A 17857-nucleotide genomic window follows, 5' to 3' on the forward strand; every position below is an offset into this window, starting at 1 on the left:
CTAGAGGACAAGAAGGGGAAGAACCCCTTGAAGCACACGGAGGTGTTCTGCTCCATCACCTCCCGCTCCCTCCTCTCCCCGAGCTATTACCACAGTTTCGGAGTCACCGAGAACTACATCGTTTTCCTCGAGCAGCCTTTCAAGCTGGATATCCTCAAAATGTCAACCGCGTACATCCGGGGAGTGAACTGGGCCTCCTGCCTGGCTTTCCACAAGGAGGACAAGGTAAGGCCTGGCTGGGACCCCCAGCCCCGCTGGGCTGGCCCATGTGAGGTATCCTGGGAAGTAGACTGAGGTGGAAGTTGGCATGCAGGAGGTTTCCTAGGGAGGGAGGGTGTGAGCTACCATGCAGTCTCCCTGGAAGCATCAGCCAAGCTTCCAGAGAGTTCTGAAGCTGAATGGTCCTGCAGAGTGGTCTCAGGTGGGAGCAAAGGGGGCTAGGGCCCCAAGTCAATGAGTCAGTAGAGCAGATGGTCCCTGTCAGAGGAGCATGTGACCTCAGGCAAGCCGGCTCTCATCTGCCAGGCAGTCCACACCAGCTCTGCAGCCAAGGGCTACTCCTCAGTCCTGACCCATGTCTGGGCTCCTTGCAGCTTCCACCATCCACGGACAAGACCCTTCCAGCATCCCGGCAGCCACCGGGTAATGTCAAGGAAGGGGTGCCGTAGGTGATTTAGATATCATAATGATAGAGCGTTCTACCAGATAGATGGTACAGCCAAACATCTTCGGGCACACCTGAGTGCTCCAAGTGTGGATGTGTAGATACGTGTGTGTGCCTGCTTGTGTATGTGCATGCCTGTGTATACGGGTGTGTGTGTGTGTGTGTGTGTGTGCACACATATGTATGTGCATGGATATGTGTGTATGTATTACTTCCTATTGAAATGAGTAAATTTTTACTTGTGATAAATATCAAGTAATTCTTAGTGTTCTTTATTCAAACAATGCACAAGGAGAGAAAGTAACGTGTCAAGTCCCTTGTCCTTCCCCTTGGCCGCCACCCGCCACCTCTCCAGAGGAAACCACCACTATGTGGCTTTAAGACCTGCCTTTTTTTCTCAGGGAGGACAGTGAGGTCCCTCCTCTGCTCAGAACATTCTAGTGATTTCTCATCTTCCTCAGAATGAGATCCAAAGGCTTCACTGACCAGTCTGCAAATCCTCACAGACCCACATCCCAACCACTGGGTCCCTGCTCACTCAGTCTCCTTTTGGTCCTCCTGTATCTCAAACCAGCCTAACATGTTTCTGCCTCAGGGCCTTTGCATTTTCTGTCCCTTCCACCTGGAATGTTCTTTCCCAGAAGGCTTCCTCCCTCAGTTAATCCAGATCTCAGCTCCCTGAGGCCTTTTGTGATAAACCAATCTGTAACAGACCCCGCCCCAGGCTTCTTCATCCCCTACCAGCTTCATTTTTCTCAGTAGTGCTCATTATCCTTGGCACATTATTTGATCATTGACTGCTGGCCTCTCCCCCACGAGACTATAAGCTCCATGAAAGCAGGGGCTTGGTTTTATTCGGTCTTTCCTGGAAAAGTATTCCTGAAAAAGTGTCTGATGTGTCCTAGACCCTCTCTATATATTTGTGGAATGAGTGCTGGGGCAAGAGGGCCAGCAGGGAAGCCAGCTGTAGTCGGGTTTGCTCTTCAGCCCCTGGACATCCCTTGGCCCTCAGAGAATCCAGTGAGAAGACTAAGCAAGCAGGCAGAAAGCCCTGGGAAGGGCTTTGGAATGCTTTTAGAAGAGAGCTTCCTGAAAAGTTCCTGTGCCCAACCCAGGGACTGGGGTCATGGAGAAGAAAAGAGCTAAAATAATTCTATATTCACCTGCCCCCCCTCCCCCCCCCCCCGTTGTCAAAGCCTTCCTCCTCTGTACTCCCACTTAATGTTCAAAGCTGGATTCTGGGGAAGGAGAAAAAGAGGCACATGAGCTGGGAGGAGGTGGCCAAAGAACAGCCTGGAGTAGTCCCTCCCTGCCTTTCAGAAGGAGGGTGGTTAGGCCAGAGCTGCCAAAAGAAAGAACCCCCACACATACTTTGGATTAGGCAACTGGGGTTGCAGATATAGCTAATTACCACCCAGAGTGATACTGCCTTGTGACACCCAGAGGTGTGTGCAGATACCCATGTGGGCCCCTTAACTAGAACAGGTCACTCCACACTGCAGCCCCCAGGATAAGGGAGGTTGCCGTGACAACTGCATTCTGGCAAACCAGGCAACAGGTGGACGGTCGGGAGAGGGGACCCAGAAAGGCTGGTGTGGTTTTAGGGTCTTAGGGGCTCCGGCTATGGATAGAGCCCAAGGAGGGCCAGAGGACTGGCCAGTTCTCTCCAACATGGCCATTGCCAGGGAGCTAGCTCATCACGGCCCACCTAGAGTCACAGTCAAGTGAAGCGTGGGGAGGGATGGTATACCCTCGGGGGCTTCCCCCAGACTCTGTCCTCCTGGTGATGCAGAAGCCCCAGCAACAAAGCCTCCCTCTGCTCCATCTGAAGGAGGTGATCAGGGACTGGCAACAGCCAGGAGCTCTGGGGGAGGGGATGCTCCAGGGTCATAAGCTAGTGGAGGGCAGGGCTGGGTCTTGTCCTGCACCCACTGTCATCATGCCGGGATGGCAGAGGGAAAGCTGACCCCTGGTTGCACCTCTGCTTTCAGACTTATATTCACATCATTGATCAGAGGACCAAGAAGCCTTTGCCCACCAAGTTTTACACAGACGCCATGGTGGTCTTTCATCACGTCAACGCCTACGAGGAAGATGGCTGCCTTCTGTTTGACGTCATCACCTATGAGGACAGCAGCCTTTACCAGCTCTTCTACTTGGCCAACCTGAATCAGGACTTTGAGGAGAACTCCAGGCTCACCTCCATCCCCACCCTCAGGAGGTTTGCCGTGCCCCTCAATGTGGACAAGGTAACGGCTTGGAAGGGGACCCATTTCATTCCTGGGGAGTGGTGAGTCCTAGTGGGGAGTGACTTTGGCACTCATTTGATTGACCTTGAAATCCAAAGTGAGGTGTTCTTAAAGACAAAACATTTTTTCATTGTTTTTCCAAAAGTGGTGCATATTCATTGTAGAAACCTAAGAAAATATAGATTAGGTAAAAAACAAAACAAAACAAAACGGAAAAACCCATGAACCTATGAACCTATTATGGATATATTTGTTTTCCTTTTTTTTTTTTTTTTAAGATTTTACTTATTTATTTGAGAGAGAGTGAGTGAGCAAGAGAGAGAGAGAGCAAGAGCGGGGGTTGGGGCAGAGGGAAGGGGAGAAGCAGACTCTCCCACTGAGCAGAGAGCCCCATGCGGGGCTCCATCCCAGGAACCGGGGATCATGACCTGAACCCATAGCAGATGCTTAACCGACTGAGCCACCCAGGTGCCACTATTATGGATTTATTTGTATTGCCTCCCACATCTCTCTCTGTCCCTCTCAGTGGACAGACAAACAGACATATTGGTACACATGTTGATGTATCCATGTGTATGTATATATAATACACATGCCCATTGATACATATCTCAATAAAGCTGTTAAAAATTCTGTGTAGTAGAACTTCTCTAAAACTTATATACATATATATATGTATATTTTGTATATATTTTATGCATTGCTTAATTTTAGAGAAGGAAATCATGGAGAATTTTTAACAGCTTTATTGAGAGATCATTTCACATACCATACATTTAAAGTGTACCATTCAGCTGCTTTTAGTAACTTCACAGAGTTGTGCCGCCAGCTGGATTTATTAGCCTGGGAAGAAACCTCGAGCCCTTCCACCAACCTCCCCCCACGCCTCCATCCCCAGCTCCAGTTGAGCACTAATCCACCTCCCGTCTCTGAGGATCTGCCTGTTCTAGACACATCACACATGCGCCAGGCGGTCTCCCGTGGCAGCTGCCCTCCCGCCACTGTGTTTCTGAGATCCGTCTCTGCACAGCGCGCACCAGCCCTTCCTTCCTTTTCATGGTGGAATATGCACATACTGTGTTGTGCACTGCTTTTTTCCCACTTATGTGTACGTCTAAACATCTCTCTGTGACATTCAATATTCTTCGACAACATCATTTTAAATATTTGCGTGACAGTTCCAGGCCGGGATTCATCACTGTTCACTTACTTAATACCCTCCTGTTGATTAGTCCCCTTCTTGCTTTAAAAATGACCACTAGGCCAGACATTATCCTCAATTAGGGTGATGCTACCAAAGCTCTGGGCTTGGTTTTGGAGGCTACAGAGATTCCTGGCTCCAGAACTCACTGACTTCATGACTTAATTAATTTAAAGGAAAGCAAATTCAATTCAATTCAATTTTGATGGCTCCTATTTACTAAATGCACTCTATGTGCCAAGTACTTTGCTAAGCATTTTATTTTCCTTGTCTCAGTGATCAAAACAACCTATAGGAGAGGTTCTCATATTAGCCTCATTTTACGGATGAAGAAACTGAGGCTCAGAGAAGTTAAGGAATATGCCCAAGGTCACACAGCCCCCAGGGGCAGAGCCATGATTAGCACCTGCAGCAGTCTATCTCTCAATCCATACTTGTAGCTGGTAAAGGTACAACTCTACAGCTCTCCCCAGCAGGCCTAAGTCCTGGAAAGAGCCCAGACAGGTCACCCTGGCCCCTCTCGGGGCTCTGCAGGCCTGGGAAATGGAGGACACTCCTACAGAAGGCCCAGAGAGCCTTCTCACACCCTCCCTGCTGGGCTCCTCAATGCAAGAGCACAGGCATGCTCTCACCCAGTCAGCAGGGGCCTGCCTGTGCACCCAGGTTTGTCTGGCTCCAGAGTTGGGGTTCTTTCCCATCCTTCCGGCATTTCCCCATCTGTAGTCATTGGTGTATCTCTGTCACGATTTTCACCATTATCTCCTATCACCTTGATTTAATATTCACAAAGTTGTGTTTTGTTTAATCAACTCACTCTTGCAAGGAAACCTATCACTGGCCAAAGGAAAGCTAGCACTGCTTGCTGCAAGTAGAAGACAAGCATGAACACAAAGCAGTGGAAAAAAAAGCAGAGATCTGAAGCTCTAGCCAGATACTGTTGCTTGCCAAGACTTAATCTATTTGTTACAAAGAAAGTTCTAAAAGCATGAGGTGTTAAAGACATAGTGGCACCTCACTGAGACTCTCTGACCCAGTCAGAAAGACAGGAAGAGAAAAAGGAATGAACCTTCTCCCCACGTGGTTCGGGGCTATTGAATGAACAGCCGCCTTCCACAAAATCATCACGTGGGCCATACTGCAGTGCCATGCTTGGTCTCCTGGTTCCAGGAAACAGTGGGGGTGTCATGGAGCACACAGGTGGCAAATCTTGAGGCCCGGCCCTGCCTCACACCGACCTCGGCACCGGGATGGAACAGAGAAAGGAAAGGCTCCCTCCCACTGCCCACACACCGAGGGATTTTATAACCTTTTATCATGCTTGAAAAATGATTTGCTTCCTTGGAACCAGGCTAAGAAGTTCAGCATGTATATTTTGAAAAGCTGCCATGTGAGCCAACTACTGCTTTGAAACTAACAAGTGTGAGCCCTGGGAAGTGTAGCTCTGGCCATGCTTTTTAATTGCTATTTATTGTCCCTTAAAACATCTTCTTGCTTCACTTTCAAGTTGCCCTGCTTGCATATTGAAATCAAAAAGTTGAGCAGATGGACATGTGGACATGTCCAGATCTGGCAGCTCTAATTCCGTCCTATCCAAAGGCTAAAAGGACAGACCATGGGAGACACCACCTTTTCTCTGGCACCCATCCATCTGGGGCCTTTGCATGTCACTGTCCTCTGTTTGCAACCCTGTCCTCTTCCCATCAGGCATCTGCTCCAGTCTTGGCTGCAGGTTGGACTGGGGGCTTTGAGACCACACCTGGGCTGGGGCCTAGGGGTGGAGAAGGGCAGAGCATGGTCTCAGGCTGCAGGGGCTTCTAATTTGCAGCCAGTCTAACAAATTCCAGCTCGGCCTTCAGGTGTCAGGATCATCACTCCCTTTAGAGGAGTTTGTATGCTCTGATGGCCCCTGCAGCTCCTTGCTGAACATTTGTCTCAGGTAAATGAGCTTGTTCAGTCACCTGCCCTGGGAAAGCTTTGAGAGGGCCAGAGCCCTTGGTCTTGTCAGCTGTTTATCCCCTGCATCCATCACAGGGCCTGGCACTCAAGAGGGTTCTCATTAAGCTCCTGACTACTCTAAATCAATGAATGAAAGACAAATGGGTGAGAAATGTGAAGAGGGAGTCTCCAAAGGGACACAGTCTCTCTTTAGCATTTGGAACATTTCCCAAGTGGAAAGTGCTTTCTGTATAGAATGGTCAATAGTGAAGTATGGGACCTCCCAGCTGCCCCAGATTCTCTTGTGTTTGGGCCAGCTGGGGTCAAAGGAAGGTGGGGCCCCTTGGCACCCTTGGCCTGTTTATGTAGGGTGGCACAGATTTGTCTAAGGCGGGGCTGGGCTGGGAGGGATGTGGACGTGTACAGACAGTTTGGGCAGCCGCCCTGCCCTCGTCCTGCAGGGCTCAGTGCGCTGCCTCCAGGTGGGTTCATAAGTACTTGCCTTCCCTTCCAACAGCTATCCATGCGTAAGGGGCCATCATGGGAGGAAGCATTGTGGACTTACAATGGGTGGTTTCAACTCCTGGCTCAGTAGATCTGGTTTTTGTCTTGGCCCCAAGTGCAAAAACAAAGATCCAATAATAAAAGAAACTGCCATTTACCAAGAGCTCATTATGTGCCAGGCCCTGTGTTAGATGCCTTTTTTCCTCTTAGACCCCAGCAGAAAGGGCCCCTGCTCTGGCCTCGGCATATGGGGGGGGGGGGGTTGCTGATCCAGCCTTTCTCTGGTAGTGTCCCTTCCTCCCAGAGTGAGGAGTTCATAGGGCCAAAGGGCTGTGCCCACCCAGAGAGGTGCCCTCCCCTGCCGCAACCATGAACCAGCTACCTGGGATCCCTGAATTCTCTGACCAAGGAGCCCCAAGACTGCTTCTAGCACCTGCCTCTCTCTTCTAAAAGCAGGCTGCGCCACTGGTGTACTGGCCTCAGACCCACAAGGTGGCCGGTGTTGTCTGTTGGCTTGGTCGTGCTGGCTGGGGGATCTGTGCGGTGGGAAGAAAAGGGGGCAGGAAACAAAGAACCTGGGTCCAGGGGCTGGCCCTCATTCTGCCTCCCTATTCTGGCTCAGAACTTCAAGGAGTCCTAGAATTCCAAATTCACACATCCTTCCAGACCAGCACTGTGCAAAAGAATCCACTGCAATGATGAAACATTGTCTGTCTAATGCAGTAGCCACTAGCCACGTGGGCCACTGAACCGTGGCCAGTGCAGCTGAGGAACTGGATGTTTAATTGTACTTAATTTTAAGTTGAATGTAAATAACCACATGTGGTCAGTGGTTACCATATCGGACAGTGCAGTTCCACATTATGAAGGTCTCTGTATCAAGGTAGGGGGAGAGAATGGAATCTCACTTAACAATTTGCTCAGTGTATTTAGACATAGGGTTGGTGGATCTCCACTCTTGTCCTGGGTCCTGCAAATTTTAGGAACTCTTAAATGCTTTGCATGCTTCTCACCTAATCAGTAGGACACCCCTCTGTGTTGCTTATTGTTCCCATGACTACAGATGAGAAAGTAACTTGCCCAACATTGTAGGAACATCTGTGGGGTTTGTGTTGGGATATGAATGCATATCTGTCTGGCTCCGAGTTACTAACTGATGTGCCTGGCCCTGGACCAGGTGTTTTTATAACCATTATTTAATTGTAACCATAGTCTTTAGACACCATTCAAAGCAACCCCACTTACGGTCACCACCTGTCAAAAAGTTATGAATTGCCCCCATATTTTACAAACCAGGAAACAGGCTCAGGGAGGCATGGGGGCTGAGGGTGGGGAGAGGCTGCTCAGCTCACATAGAAGCCCATAGAGTCCAATTTCACACACAGGGTTTCTGAACCCAAAGTCAGTGTTTTGGGGAATTACCGAGATGGCTGCTTCTCCCGAAAGTTCCCTTGAGTTGAGGGATTTCAAAGCAAACCTGCAGGATTTTGTTGACATTGAGCTGGAAAGCCCTTTTTCCTCAAAGCTGAGCACACTGGCCACCAAAAGCAGCTGAGTCATGTTCATTACTGTTGCATGGAAAAAGTCAGTTTATCCCTCAACCAGTCTGACCAGTTTCAGGCTGGAATTAGAAGACATCTCTGCAGATGGACTCCCTGCGACGCAAGCCCAGGGCATGCACAACAGGCCTGTTGCTGTCAGGTGACTTAGCAAGACACCAGGAAAAGCCTCCGCTGGTTTGTCGTGCTGTGGAGGTGGAGGCATTCAGAGCTTCTGTTTATAAGACGCCAGCGATGTGCTGGGTGCCGGGCGACTTTTTCCATGCATTTCATCTCATTTAATTCCTACAACCACCCTGTACAGCACATGTTTTGCACCTTGACAGTGGAAGGAAAGCTTATTGAGTCATGCATTCATTCATTCATTCAGCAGTTACTTCCTGGGAGCTATGTGCCATGCACTGAACAAAATCTGGTCCCGTCTTCAAGGGGAAGACAACATAAAAGAAGGAAGCAGCTCCATACAGGAGATAATTACAGCTCAGGATAAATGCCTTGGTGACATTGCAGATGGAAGTGTTAAGGAAGGGGATATTTGAGCAGAGACCTACAGGATGGGAATGGGCCAGCCTCAGGGCCTTTGCACCTGCTTTGCCCTCTGCCTACAGTGCTCTTGCTTCTGAGCAGAAGAATTGCATTGCAACGGGCCCAGACTCTCCTTTCCTCTGTGTGGCCTTGGGCAAGTCACTTTCCTTCTCTGGGCCTCGCTTCCTCTTCTGTCAATTGAGGGATTGAACTTAACAAATCTCAAAGGCCCCTGCAGTTCAGCTGCTAGGATGTAGCAAATTTGCCCCTCTTCCCAGCAAAAAGCTGCTATCATTCAAATATTCTTTTGATTATAAAATCCCATTTTGGAAAATTTGGAAAGTAGAGAAAAGTTTAAATGAGAAGAAGTCAGCCATAACAATAATTCTCGGCCTAAACTCCATGAAGGCAGAGACTCGGTCTTATTTTTTCTCCTTCATTGCCTAACCTGTACTCACCACCAGTATTAATAATAATAATAATAATAATAATAATAATAATAATAATAATAATAAAAACAACTATGTAGGGGAGCCTGGGTGGCTCATTCGGTTAAGCATCTGACTCTTGGTTTCGGCTCAGGTCCTGATCTCTGGGTTGTAAGACTGGCCCTTCATTGGGTGTTCAGCGTCAAGTCTGCTTCAGATTCTTTCTCCATCTCCCTCTGCCCCCCCCACTTGCATGTGCATGCTCTCTCTCTCTCCCTAAAATAAAGAAATCTTAAACAAACGAACAAACAAATCAGGGTGCCTGGGTGGCTCAGTTGGTTAAACGTCTGCCTTCAGCTCAGGTCATGATCCCAGGGTCCTGAGATGGAGCCCCACATCAGGCTCCCTGCTCAGCGGGGAGCCTGCTTCTCCCTCTCCCTCTGCTGTTCTCCCTGCTTGAGCTCGCTCTCTCTCAAATAAATAAATAAATAATCTTTAAAACAACAACGTTATCAACTGCAGCTAACATTTATTTGGCACTGACTGTTAACCAGACCCTCTTGTAAACCATTTGTATGGATTATTTAATCTGCACAATAATTTGGAGATGCGTATACTCTTGGCATGATGCATCTACTGTACCTTATTATACAGATGGGGACACAGAACTCTCCAGAGATACTAAGTCACTTGCTCAAGGCCCCATAGCTGATATGTAGGGAAACGGAGTAATAGAAGCCCAATAAATATTTAATCAATTGTTTTAAATCCCTCTCCAGCGTTACCATGATGATGGTAAGGCACTAAACAAAGTCTGATTATAAGTTGAGACCAAGGAATGCCCTCCATAGATCCTTCACTCCCAAGCAATTCTTACTGCCTGTTTGTTTTCCTTTCAGCAGTGGTACATTTTCATAGGAGAAAATCCTGGAAATACAGATAAGTGTAGAAAAAGAAAGTCCCCATAATCTCACCACCTGCTCTCTTGTTAATAATTGGTATATTCCCCCCAGGCTCTTTTCAGTGTAAGTTCTTTTTAAGCTGATTGAGCTCAGACTGCGTATGCAATTTACTGCTTTTCTCAGTATTCTATAAGCATTTCCCATGTTATTATGAACTCTTTATAAACATCCCTTTAATGACTGATGCAGCCTTTTATACAGGTGAATCAACCAATATTTAAAAAGTGAGAACCTACCAGTACATTAATTTCACCTGTGGAAGATAAGGTAGCCCAGAGTGGGAGAAAAGAGCCAGGAGTTCAGGGACCCTACTACCCACCAGCATCATGGTCTCAGAGAAAAAGAATAAAAATACCAACGATAGCTGCTTCCTGTGGTTCACATGAGGTCACAATAAGATGACATTCACTAAAGCACTTTTTTTTTTTTTTAACATACACAGTAAAGCAAGTGTTTGCTCTGGATAACAGTTTTCAATTTTTTTTTTTTTTTTGAAAACTGATTCTTTCAGAATGCGGAAGTGGGCTCAAATTTAATCGAACTGGCATCTACAACAGCAAGAGCCCTAAAGGAAAAAGATGACCAAGTCTACTGCCAGCCAGAGTTGCTTTATGAAGGTAAGATGCATCCTCTTTGCAGATGCTTAGGGAAGGGGCAGGCTTTCGTGAATTCCCCTGCGGCCTCTCTGCACCTCCTTCTGACACAGAGGAGCAGTGCACGGACAGGAACCCACGTTATGGTCTTTTTTGTATACGAAAAGAGAATTCTTGCTTATTGTGGCAATCTTGGGCAATGCTGAAAAGTATGGCAATAGACAGAGCCCTCATAATCCCTTCACCCATGGCAACCCTTTGGAAATACCCATGGTTTTTCTGTCATGTCTGGGTTGCTTGGCATATGTCAGGCCCTCTTCTAGAGCTTCCCAGACCTCACCCCAACAGTCTCATCTTTTTATCCTTGACATCAGATGAGTTTGCAAAATTATTATTAAAAGAATTATTAAAATTCTTCATGAACATTAGTTTGACTTAGGTTATTATCTGAATTTGCCAGATTTATTTAACTATTCCCCATGGACACCACTCTCCATGGCTTCAGAAGTTTTTTCCACACCCCCACACACGTGCATGCACACGAGTACTTTTTTTTTTTAAAGACCTTTAAAAAAATTGCAGTAGCCTACCTCTGATTTTAATCATGCAATTCTTTTTGATTTCTATCTTGGATAATTAAAGATGCTTATACTTAAAAAACTAGGTCTATCTTTCCTTGTTCCTGAACCTTCTAATAGAGCCAGGGTAATTATCAGAGGTTCCCTCCCCCTGCCCTGTTACCAACCTTGATCTAATCCAGGGCCTAAAGCAAGTTCAAGGATCCTGGGTTGGGAGCTGTTTTTGTGGACAGGATGCCCAGCCTGGCATGAAGGGTGGATGCTCCCAGCCCTCGGTGATGGGGGCTTCATTGACTGTGTCATTCTTTCCAGGTTTAGAGCTGCCCCGGATCAATTATGCTCACAACGGGAAGCGATACCGCTATGTCTTTGCTGCTGAAGTTCAGTGGAGTCCCATCCCAACCAAGGTACGGATCCCTAGTGACTTGGGCTGGCGTTCCCTGTAATGATTGTGTCTGCCTGCAAAGCTGGCCCCTAGGTTCTCAGACTGGGTGACCTTGATCAGAAAAGGGAGGTCCCTTTGGGGCAGAGGGCAGACCCTAGTGTGAAGTCCGTTTGGGACAGAATACAATGGAAGCAATGACGGGCCGTCCAAGAGAGGCAGCCCTATCTGATGGACTGAAGTGCAGCAAAGAGATCACAGCTGTAGGTCATCCACTGATTTCTTTATTCAGTACGTGTTTATTGAGCACCAACCATGTGCTACAGCATGGCGGCAGTGAGGATAAGGAAGTGAACAGGGAGATCCCAGTCCCTGCCCTCAAGGAACTCACCCTTTCAAGCAGAGGGCTGAAACTTGGAGCATTTGGTTATTGTTACTTGTTATTATTTGTTGAACACTTACTGTATCCCAGAGACTATGCTAAGTGTACAGACATCACTTGTCTTTAATATCTTCATTTTTAATAATAAATGGAATAGCTTTTCTAAAAAATGCAAGCAGTGCAGAAATGTACAAAGCAAAAAAATTAAGGTTCACACACGCACACACACTCCCCACTAATCCCACAGCCTAAGGGGAAACAGGTCTATTAGGGATTAAGAGAAATCCAAGGATTTGTACTTTTAAAATAACAAAAGGATCGTGTTACACTTTAAATGTTTGCATGGAATACATTCATTTACTTAACACATACAAAAATTGCAGTGTAGCGCCAAATACCAGATAAATTTAGGATTTTTTTTGAACAACCATTTTTATTCCATATGATTCAAAACATTTTATAAAAGAATATGTGAAAAATCTTTTTAACGAGTGTTTCTTATGATATTTAAAGTCAAGAAGTCATCCTTAAAAGTCTGAATCATCCTGGGGTGCCTGGATGGCTCAGTCAGGATTTTTATTTTTAAAAATTCAGTACCTAGTGTCAACTATGGAGTGGCAGGAGGACCTTTGCTTAAAGATGGAGGAGGAAGCTAGCTGCTTTCATTTCTGCTGTTATACTGACCCCAGGTAGATGTCATTTGGAGTTTCTGCTGGAGGGGCTTGATCCCCTCTGTCTATGCACATTGATGTCACCTGTTCCCAGGGAATGAGCATGCTGTCCAACAGGTCACTCCCATGTCTCTCCTCTTTGAATGTACAGATACTGAAATACGATGTTCTCACAAAGTCATCCTTAAAATGGGGACAAGAGCATTGCTGGCCAGCAGAACCCCTGTTTGTACCCACACCGGATGCCAAGGACGAGGATGACGGTAGGACTCCAGGAAGGGGAGCCCGCTTGCTGCACTCTGCTTGTGATCACCCCTCAAACAGAGACAGCGTTTGGGGGCAGCAACCCTCCCTCTACAACCCCCACATCAGAGAGCTGGTGGAACCAGGTTTTGAAACCCAGGTCTGTCTGAGTCCAAAGCTGTGAGGTGAAGGAGTCCCTCAAAACACCCTTACTTCTCACACCAACTGCAAGTTGAGGGGTCCCCAAGACCACCCTCGGTTTTGATAGAAGGACTCACAGAACACTGAAAACTGTTCTATTCCTGGTTACAGTTTATCATAGTGAAAAGATGCAGATCAAAAGAAAAGATGCTCGTGGGACAGAAATCAGGAGAATTCCATTCATGGAGTATCTGGTTGTCCCTGGAGGTCACAGCCCACCCCAACTCCTCCAACAATATCCATGGAATGTCACCAACCAGGGAAGCTCACCCAAGCCTTTGTGTCAGAGTTTTCAAGGGCTTGTTAATGTAGACATGTTTGGTTAGCTCTGTGGTTGACCTTTAGCCTTCAGCCCCTCTGGAGGTCAAGCTGACATCTAAATCACTTTGCTAGGATAGATCATCAGGCTGGCCCCTGGTAAACAAAGAAAGTCTTATGAGGCAGGACATTACAAGGGCTTAGAGGTCACCTCCCAGGAGCAAAGGTCAGACCTCCCTTTGGGGGGCATTAAATTGTTTACTACACAAAAGCCCATTCCCTTTCCACTTTAAAATTCATTGTAATGACTGGGACAGAATTCTTAAGCATCTCAAAGCATGTATCTTCTGCACGGAGCACCTGTAAATGTGTATTTGTGGCCCACCTCTCTTTTTTAGATTTCCATATTACCAAATGGGCTATTCCTTCCTTGATTCTGCCTTTGCCCCAGAAATCCCTGCCCACACTCCTGGGGATGCTAAGGAGGGCAACCAGAACCATGGTGGGGCTGTCCCACTGAGCTGCCAGCTGCTTCTCTTAGGTGAGGAGGAGTGGTTTTCTGCCTGGGCTGTGTCTTCCTACTGATCCCCCATGACATGGCACACTAGGCGGGGACCCCATGTTACTGTCATCTCTGAGGTGGGGGATTGTTGGTAGCACCTTCTGCTGAAGCTGGCCTCCCACTGGGCCGGGCCAGGGCTTCCCCCACAATTCTCTTGTGGGCAGGGAGTAGCAATGTCTTAATTTCACCAAAGGAGAGGCTGAGGGAGGGATGCAATTTACCTAAGGCCACACACCCAGTGCCTACAGAGTTAGGATTTTAATCCAAGCCAGTCTGACTTCAGCTACGTTCAACCACCCTGAGACCCAGGAGGCCTTGGGAGGAATCATGAGTAGTTGCTGGAAGTTTAGGGGCATTATTTCGTTTAATCCTTTATCCCTTGAGAATGAGTACTTAGAATATGTCCATTTTACGGAGGGAAAGGCCGAGGCTGCTAGCGCACTGCATGTGCATAAAGTGGATTGGGCTCATTCAAATGTCATTGAGTGCAGCTAGCCTGAGTTTAGCTAAGTGCCATATATTAGCCTAAATGCAGCATCAAAACTGATTCTCTATAATCAGACTTTCTAAATTGTAGGCAAATAGCCATTTTCCAATGCATGCAATACTTTACAAAATGCTTTCATTATTCACCATGCAAGAGATTCTCTGAGCAACCCTGTGGGGGCAGGGAGGATTCTCCTTACTCTGCAGATGAACAGACTAAGTTTCGGAGAGGTAAAGGGACTATCCCCAGCAGGGCTGGAACCAGGTCTTCTGATTCTTACTTCCCTGACCTTTCCCTTCTGTTCCCACAGAATCTCAAGTTCACGTTCCTTTTGTTTTGATTCCATACTTACTTCAAAGAGGACAGGGAGATAGAGCTGAGAAACTTATCCCTGCAGTGGGAGGAAGTTCAAGTCTGCACTTCTACAAAGTGTCTCTTTTTGTTTCCCCAAAGGGATTATCTTATCAGCCATCGTCTCTACTGATCCCCAAAAGCTGCCTTTTCTGCTTATTCTGGATGCCAAGAGTTTTACAGAATTGGCTCGTGCATCCATTGATGTAGAGATGCACCTGGATCTCCATGGGTTATTCATCCCGGACACAGACTGGGACGCGAGGAAGCAGGCCCCTTCCCAGGAAGAGCCGGACGGGGCTCCAGACTGCTGCGAGGCCCCGCAGACCTGACTGGGCTGGGGCCTGGGCCATGGGCCCTGGGAAGAACGGCTCCCCTGGCAGGCTCCCACAGGACTCCAGGCTTGCTCCCTCTCTGGGTGAAGGGGAGGTCCTGCATTTTGTTTTGAACTTACTCTTTCTGTGGTTGCTTTGAGACAAAGGTATGGAAATAGTGCTTGTCAGTGTCTTTTCTTTCAACTTATTTTGGCCATAAAAACCTCGTTTGAAACTGGATCAAATATTTATTGATTAGCTCAAGCACTTCTAAGAAAGCCCTTTTCCTTTATTATAATGACAGTGACCAGAAATTGTATTAAGTCACATAATCATCCTTCTTAGAATGAACAACCACTGACATCTCAGAGAAGAGACAAGTAAATATTTATCGCTGCTCCTTCCTGCTGCCCCTTCTCTCCCCCTTTCCAGTAGACTAGCTTGTGCATCTAGTAGTTCTAGCTTTCTCCACCATGCCCTGTTAGTAAATTAGGTGGCCAGGAAGACATATAGCTTTGTGGTCATTCCACGCAAGGCATGGCATAATACAAAATAATAAAAACGTTAAAGTCTGTTCCAACCTTATTTAATTTTTGCATGGCTTCTTTCCTCTAAAGTTCTTCTGAGACAATAATTAATAGAGGAGCTGGACAGTTTGTAGCCTGCTAGATGCCCCACTGGACAACCAGTGGGACAGCAGATTGGTGTTGGCATCCCCCTTTGCAGGAGGGGGTTGAGAGGGTGGATGCTGACCCAACTAGCTATGGCCAGGGAGCCAGAATCCAGGATTGAGGCCCAGGCCAGGGCTGGCATGAAGAGTTCTTGCCTAATGCTGAGAACTAGGGCAGTGAGCCATGCCAGTGTCTGTACAGGAAAGTAGGTTCCCCAAGCTGAATGTGCTGCCAGATGGGCCAGGTGTTTGTGCAGAGGTGAAAGGAGGTTGGTGGTGGGGATGGTGGAAGCTGGGAACAAGCCAAGAAGGGTCCCATGTGAGCACTGGGAGCCCCATGGGCCAGTTGAGTCTCACCTTTGTAGTCTAGTGGGTGCCTGGTTTAGAGACCCAAAGGCAGTCTGGATAATTCCAACATATCCTTGTCATAGGGTTGGGGGAGCTGGGAGCCCACCCTTATTCTGCACCTGCCTCCTGCCCTGAGTCTGGATTTCATTTGGTCACCAGTAGGGATTCAAAGACGTGTCTCGAGGACAGGAAGGAATCTCTGGTGACACTGCATGGAGTACCCCAGAGGGAGCAGACCTCTCAAGGATGGTCTTGGCTTTTGCCCTCTGGCCGCCATAAAGCCATACTTAGCTCCCACTCAAATGTAGGCTCCATCAGGTCTGGGAGTTGGGTTTTGTTTGGGGGGTGGTTTTTTTGGACATTTTTATTGGAATAATTGTAGATTCATATACAGTTCTAAGAAATAATACAAAAGAGATCCTGCATGGACTTTACCAGGTTTTACCAATAGTAACATTATAGTGTAGTGTTGCAACCAGAAGGATCTTGACATTGATTCAATCCACAGATCTTTTTCAGATCTCCCCAGTTTTACTGGCACTCATTGCTATATGTGTTTAGCTCTATGCAATTTTATCACGTGTGTAAATTCCTGTATCCACCACCACGGATGGTGAATGAATGGCTCATCAACACAAGGATTTGTGTGCTGCCTTTTTACCCCTATACCAACTTTCTCTCTCCATGACCCCCCACTTCCCTAGACCCTGGCAAGCACCATTTCTAAAATTCTCTCATTCCAAAACTGTTACATAAGTGGAATCGCCAGTATTCGCCTTTGAGGATTGACTTTTCCTAGCAGAATTGCTTGGAGATTTATCCATGTTGTTCTGTGTTGGGTAGGTTTTTGTTCACTACTGTATCCTCGGCATGTAGAACACTGTCTGCTGCATGACAGACTCTCAATAAATATTTGTTGAGTGAATGCAAGAGTGAATTCCTTCATCAAACAGGTTGTTATTCGATAGTGTACCAACAAGAAATGGATATTTTCCAAATGATCTCCTGGGACGATGAGGAAGAAAATTCACAGGAAATCCAATGACAGCACCCAAGACTCCCCATGCAGGTTCCTCTCCCTGCCATCCCTGATCCCTCCTCTCTCTCTTTCCCTGTCAGTTCCTCAAAACCCCTCTCCCACCCCAGCATTTCCACTTCACCCTTGACTTCTAGATCACATTAAACAAAAACATGGCCCCTGGGAAAGGCAGAATGAAGACCATCTCTGCTTCCTTTGGGGATCCCAGCACCTCCGGCCTTCATGAGATCAACTGGGAGGAAATACCAGCTATGGTGGCCTAAGAAAAATGTGACTGAGATCTGCATTCAGAGAGCAGGAGTGGAAAAGAGGCGACAAATGTGACACCTACTCATTACCCTGCTTCAGATATTTGAGAAGAGGGTGGAATTAAGAAATGCTTCCCCCACCCCCATTCTCCTCAATTCCAATTGCCAAACAGTATCCAGACCTACTCACGAAAAAGGGTGCAGTTCTGTGGGGAAGAAAAATATGTCTGTGGTTTGTTTACCTTGTTTAAGATGACAGGTGAGATACCAGACTGATGAGGAAGGCTGGCACACCAAATCTTTTTTTCTCAGTTTCAAAAACACCAAAGGTCGATGACAGGATACCCGATTTATCTTGATCCTTAACACCATCGTGTTTCATTACGCACAGGCCAGAGTAATTAGCTCAAAAGGCCACAGGAGCTAAGACGCATGTGCCTTTCTTGAAGGCACCACAGGACAGTGCGTCTTCCCCTCCGAGCCTTCCTTGTTGTGCTTCATGT

General features: G+C 47.2%; 1 protein-coding gene and 1 long non-coding RNA gene across 14 annotated transcripts in view; one reads left to right on the forward strand and one right to left on the reverse strand.

Annotated features, from left to right (window-relative positions):
- BCO1 (beta-carotene oxygenase 1) overlaps nt 1-17857 on the forward strand; it is a 52217-nt gene that overhangs the window by 20002 nt on the left and 14358 nt on the right. For 3 of the 5 annotated variants that reach the window (XR_015728078.1, XR_015728079.1, XM_045796071.2), the window contains exons 6-10: nt 5-225; nt 2656-2913; nt 10539-10644; nt 11511-11605; nt 12785-12896. Coding sequence is in view for 3 of the 5 variants with exons in the window: in XM_045796071.2 (XP_045652027.1) it covers nt 5-225; nt 2656-2913; nt 10539-10644; nt 11511-11605; nt 12785-12896 (792 nt within the window). In the remaining 2 variants the exon portion in view is untranslated. Of the gene's footprint in view, nt 1-4; nt 226-2655; nt 2914-10538; nt 10645-11510; nt 11606-12784; nt 12897-13733; nt 14689-14837; nt 16993-17857 lie in introns of those variants that run through there. The other 2 variants (XM_087870636.1, XM_045796068.2) reach the window with 2 other exon arrangements.
- LOC123791345 (uncharacterized) overlaps nt 1-17857 on the reverse strand; it is a 54333-nt gene that overhangs the window by 18280 nt on the left and 18196 nt on the right. The gene's annotated exons all lie outside the window — the stretch shown is intronic.

This window comes from Ursus americanus, chromosome 21, assembly GCF_024610735.1.
Source record: "Ursus americanus isolate L20-20 chromosome 21, mUrsAme1.1.p, whole genome shotgun sequence".
Taxonomy (NCBI): Eukaryota; Metazoa; Chordata; class Mammalia; order Carnivora; family Ursidae; genus Ursus; species Ursus americanus.